This window comes from Chanos chanos, chromosome 5 (genome assembly GCF_902362185.1).
Source record: "Chanos chanos chromosome 5, fChaCha1.1, whole genome shotgun sequence".
NCBI classification, from domain to species: Eukaryota; Metazoa; Chordata; class Actinopteri; order Gonorynchiformes; family Chanidae; genus Chanos; species Chanos chanos.
In genome coordinates this window covers 43,285,214-43,290,501 of record NC_044499.1, presented here as the reverse complement: position 1 = coordinate 43,290,501, position 5,288 = coordinate 43,285,214, and the positions used below count along the sequence as shown (strand labels likewise).

At 37.3% G+C, this 5,288-nt stretch overlaps 1 protein-coding gene across 1 annotated transcript; it reads right to left on the bottom strand.

Moving 5' to 3' along the window:
• Positions 1-374: 374 nt before the first annotated feature.
• vps25 (vacuolar protein sorting 25 homolog) lies at positions 375-3,656 on the bottom strand. The gene is made up of 6 exons (XM_030775426.1): positions 3,593-3,656; positions 2,915-3,060; positions 2,418-2,471; positions 2,039-2,127; positions 1,267-1,342; positions 375-1,167 (listed from the first exon to the last, which is right to left on the bottom strand). Exons 1-6 carry the CDS (start codon positions 3,637-3,639, stop codon positions 1,055-1,057), a joined length of 525 nt encoding a protein of 174 aa, XP_030631286.1. The 5' UTR covers positions 3,640-3,656; the 3' UTR covers positions 375-1,054.
• Between the last annotated feature and the right edge of the window lie 1,632 nt (positions 3,657-5,288).

Below are 5,288 nucleotides of genomic sequence, written 5' to 3'. Positions count from 1 at the left end.
TCCGCAGAGATTTCACCTCCAGCTGAATGTGAGAGTAAAGATATTCTAATTTTATTCTTTTTTTCTTTTTTTATAATTGACGGACTTTTAGCCTATAGTAGAAACACAGAGCCTAGGTTAGTGACCATACGTTCACGTTTTCAAAATCATGTTCTCTACTAAGATGTAAAAAAAAAAAGCACATAAAGCGACTTGTAAGATCACAGAGAAAACATCACTGAGATATCAGTAAAATTGGTTTAGTGTTCACATCTTGTCAAGGTTAAGACCATTCACAAATCCAAACAAATAAAGCATTTTGAAGGATGGTAACAAAAAGAAAAGAAAGCATCCCATTTTATTACATTGGTATAAAAGGTGAACAGATACAGAAATGGACAGTGAATGTATGCTACCAGGATGTTTAAGTTAACTGGAGTTCCACCATTATCAGTAAAAACACGACAATACAAGGACTCATTGAGTGTCCTTACTTATCTGTGTCTTTGACAGGAAGCATTACAAATTCCCAAAAACCACCTTTGGGATTATGAGGCTGTCTTTGGGCTTTGTGGTTGTATAGAGATGCACAATTCAAGTACAACAAGAGTCCATTGAGTTTTACAGCACTAAAAGGTGAGAAATTAAAACAAAGTATGAACAAAAAAAGAAAATTATGAAAAGGGAAAAGTTCAAAGGAGATATGTGGTCACCTAAATACACCAAGACATATCGGTAGGGGACTGATTTTTTCAGCATTACCAACAAGATCTCCATGAGTGGAATCATTTCCTGATAAATTCACTGGATTGGCTAGGGAGTCAACTCCAGTTTAGCAGGTGTTATCAATATAGTAGTTTCAATACAGACTCACTTTAATGCTTGTCGGGATTTTAACCAACACACATACTCCTACCACAGAGCATGACTTGTAATGAAACTACTGTATGCAATGGAGTGTTGTGGTACCGCCTGGCAATAAACTGTAGCCTTTAGAGGCCCATGAGGAAAAGGGCCATCCCAGATCTGTAAGACTCAACTTATAAAACCTCTCTCCCAAAATCCACTTCTGAAGTCAAAAGAACTTGACGCCCTTTCCGTCGTCCATGGTAATAATTTCTGCTTTGCCTTCGGTTTGTAGAGCCTGAAGTGATCGCAGCAGCATCCACTCTTCCAACCCATGGAACTCTGGGAAGTGAAGTTCAAACAATCACTTTCTGTGCTCAAATGAAATTTGGGAATCATTTTGCTCTGTACTGAGGAATCGAGTGACAATACTGTTCATACCCTCATTTTCTGTGTCGTCACCGTTAGACAATTCATAAAGTGTAAACACTGAATTGACCATGCCATTTTTAGATACCTAAAAATACAAGAGAGAGAAGATAAATGTCAAACACAAACAATACACTCCATACATGAATTAGCTACCAACAACATCTTGTTTGACAAGACCTTTAAATTTTAACCATAAACATTCATTGGTTGTCAATAACTTTGTGCTATTTCAATGCATTTTTTGCTGTTTCATAATACTGAAACAAGTACCGACTAAAGGTATAGACTATAAATATATATGTTGTGCTGCACACCAGTAACAGATAAGGCTTTTCTGGTGGTGTTAATTCCTATGTTACTAATTCAGTCTTTGGCAGGGAACAGAACATGGCATTACCCTACAAGAAAATGTGACCCCTCCCCGACAAGGCCAGGAAATTAAAAAGAAAGCCTGATGAGCACTGGAACAAGTGGCAGCATGCTGTACAAACACAACGTTCCAGAATATCTTGGAACGTCTTTTTCCAGTGGTGAGAACATTGTCGGCTTTATCTGTGTTATTTTATGTCTCTACAATGATATTTAGCCTCACATTCTAAAACATCATTGGTTAGTTCAAGGGTCTCGAGATGTCATTTTATCAGAATAATGCTCTCACACTTCCTGAACAACCCAGAGATAATTTTGTTGTTAGCTGACGATGTACACAGAGGAAATAAAAAAAAAAAAAAAAAGACATGAATTTTACTGCGTTAACACGAGTTTAAGGAACAATGCTCACCCACTGATATATAAGTTTTCCCCACTCCTCAGGTCGTCTCCACATTACAAGACAACGAGTTTTGTTTTTGTCCATCCATTCCAGGTTGCCTAAAACCATAGAAGTGTTAACTCTTCATGATGTCTTTAAATTATGACTAGAGAAAAACTGCCAGGTCATTGTCTTTAGTTATTACTCTCTTCAGTCAATGTAAGTATCCTCATTATATATACTAAATGACCAGAATGGTCTCAGGTATTTTACTTAATGTCCATTCAATTTGGTTATTTAGGATTTTCAATCTATACACAGTGATCCTGCTATTATGATAGACTTGGATGCCAACTACAAATATCTGGATTGCTATCTCTGAAATACCATATTCTTCAGTGTAACCCACCTTTTTTCCTTAGTTCCTCAAAGACAACTTGGATGGCTTCCATTGACAATTTTCCTGAGTATACAGTTAAGGAATTGAAACACAAAACCTAGCCTGAAGAACATAAAGGTTTTCAAGAAGTATTTTCTTGCAGACACACAGATAAAACAGAACTGAAACAGGTGTGTGGCCAGCCTATGCTCATACAATGTTTTGAATCAAATAGCCTAATGCTGTTTGTTCAAAATGAACGTAAGATAGTGGGTAGTAAAGTGGACAGAGCTTATGTTGACATTTTTGGCTGCTGATAATGCGTTTGAGAGTGACTTGTAAGAGCACAAAACATTCAGAGCTCCAGATATATTTGTGATAGAAATGAGCCCTTAAAATTCGATAAAAGTTCAAAATGTGTTTCCCTAAATCTTAAAGTCCCCTCAAGGAAAGTATCGGCGACATTTAGCTTTGTTAGAAATCACTGTTGATTTCAAGGTTACACCTGGACTGAATTCATAGGATACTCGCGATCTTCTTGTTGTTGAAAACAGGGCTCTCTTGTGCCTCCATTACGTCCAAAGTGTAGAGCTTGCGATGACGGCAGTAGGACAGCACAAGCGAACACCATGCCGCGAGCTGTTTCTGTCTCGTGTCAACATTGGGTTGCAATCTGTCATGAAGCAGTGCCACAATGTTTCAGTTCATAATAATTGCACTATTACACAATATGCAATATTACACAACATGAAACATTCTATTTTGGACAGTAAGATGAAGTTAGAAACATCAAGGATAGGTTAAAAATATATTGCCGGGCAAGCGTTGATTTAATTGTTAGGTAATGTAGCTAGCTTGGAATGAATGTCATTCACAAACGATTTGATGACAAGCGAAGAGAGGTGGTGCACATTACACTGTTCTTCACGACATACAAAGTTTTGACCACTTATTCATTGTAAGCTAATGGTAGTGTATTATTTCTCACCCATTTTGTGTGCTGACTTAAAAGTTCGCGAAAACTGTGACACGGCTTACTGCTGTGCTAGCACTGATTACTTCCTTAGCGTGAATCCAGCTAAATGGCTGTTTTACTTGCTCTGCAAAGCCATTAAGCCGGCGAAAAACAGACCGAGCAAACAAAATGATTACTCTGATCACTGTCATCTGCAGCATAGCGTTAACACAGAAAGGTTGGTACTTACGTGAAAAATGGGGGGAAATTATATTGCCAGGGCCACTCAAAACTCATTGCAAATGTATACACAGTTCTACGGAAGTAGGTTCATCACTTAAATTCTTCCCCATTTCCGTGCGGTTCAGCGGACAGCTTTAATCAAAAGGGCGCTTAGTGCCCCATCTAGTGTTTCGTTTTATTTCGCTTTCAGGTGCCCTCCATATTCGAAAAGTTTGCAGCAGCGATGCATGTAAATCATTCTTTTTCGTCAAGGGGTAATGCTCACTGTTTGTCATTTAGAAGAGAGTCATTTTTATTCATATTCAAGTACTACAATGGGAGGATATGTGTGGGGGCAGAATAATTTCAGTTCAGTTCTTTTTACTGTCTTATACCCACGGCCTCAGAATGAGACGTGGTTACTTGATGAGGCCACCAAACCAATATTACGTCATTAAGTTAAAAGTTACGATGCTGCTTTTGCGAGCCAGAGACAATAGGCTAACACACAAAAATATTGTTATCACAGGAAAGCTTTCTTGCCTTCCAGAGTTGAGAAAGTGGGAGATTCTCACACTTCATCATTACTTTGAGAACCGTACAAGTATTATATTGTATTCACAGGGGTAAAAATACAGTAGACATTTTGCTACCATAAGGTGAAATGCAGTAAATAAACAACAGTGAAGCAAGATTTGTAAAACAGTTACTTTATTATAAGCAAACACTTTGCTTACTCTGAGTAATTTACAGCATAAATATGCCTTTTCTATGTACACCAGGATCCTGTTTGCAACCATTCATTTGAACACACCATGTTTTCATATTAATGCTTTACAGATTTTTTTTTTCTTTTTACAGCTACGCCATTCATTTAGTCATTGTCTATGTGCAAGTTCCATTTGATAGAGAAGCCTCATCTCGAAACAATTCTAAAAAAAAAAAAAAAAAAGTGCATTTTGACAACAAAAGTCATTTCTTTATCATTAGAACTAAGGACTTCACAAGTAGGCCTAACTATTTCCCAAAACTTACTTCAGCAGACTTCTGAGAGTTGTAACAATGCTCTTTGTACATTTCTGTGTTACAAACACCAGTATTAGGGGTAAGGAGATATCCTACATCTTAAACATAATTATATGGTACAACTTAGCTAACCACAAAACATCACAGTCACTTCAGGTCCAGTTTTCATCTAACTCAAATGGTCTCCAGACATCCAGCAAAGGATCAGAGAGTCACACTCAAAATAGTTTTAACTCAGGTCAGGGCCAAGACTACAGAGTGAGTCAAGAGGGACTTCATTTCACAACTAAGAAGAAAACATAAAATGGTTGAAAGTCATAGACAAGGTGAGGTATGACTGTTACAATGTCAGCCTATGCTTATACATGGTTACCCAGCTCACTTCAGTGGTACAGAAAATATAAAGGTTTATTCTGAGAGAGAACACAGACTACCATGAATGGACTCTGTAAATGAATCTCAGTGCAGATCAAATCCATCATTATCTTTTGTTAAGTGTCCTTTTCTCAGCATAATTTGTATATTCCTTCACAATCCTCAGTTTATACCTTATACATCCATATATCTACAAAGTAAATACAGAAATGAATTAAAAAAATAATGGTTGTTGTCAACAGTGGTCTGAAAACTACAAGATACTTTGACCTCTCAATCTTGATGCGCTGATCTACAGTATGCTCTTGAAAAGGTCCTGCTAG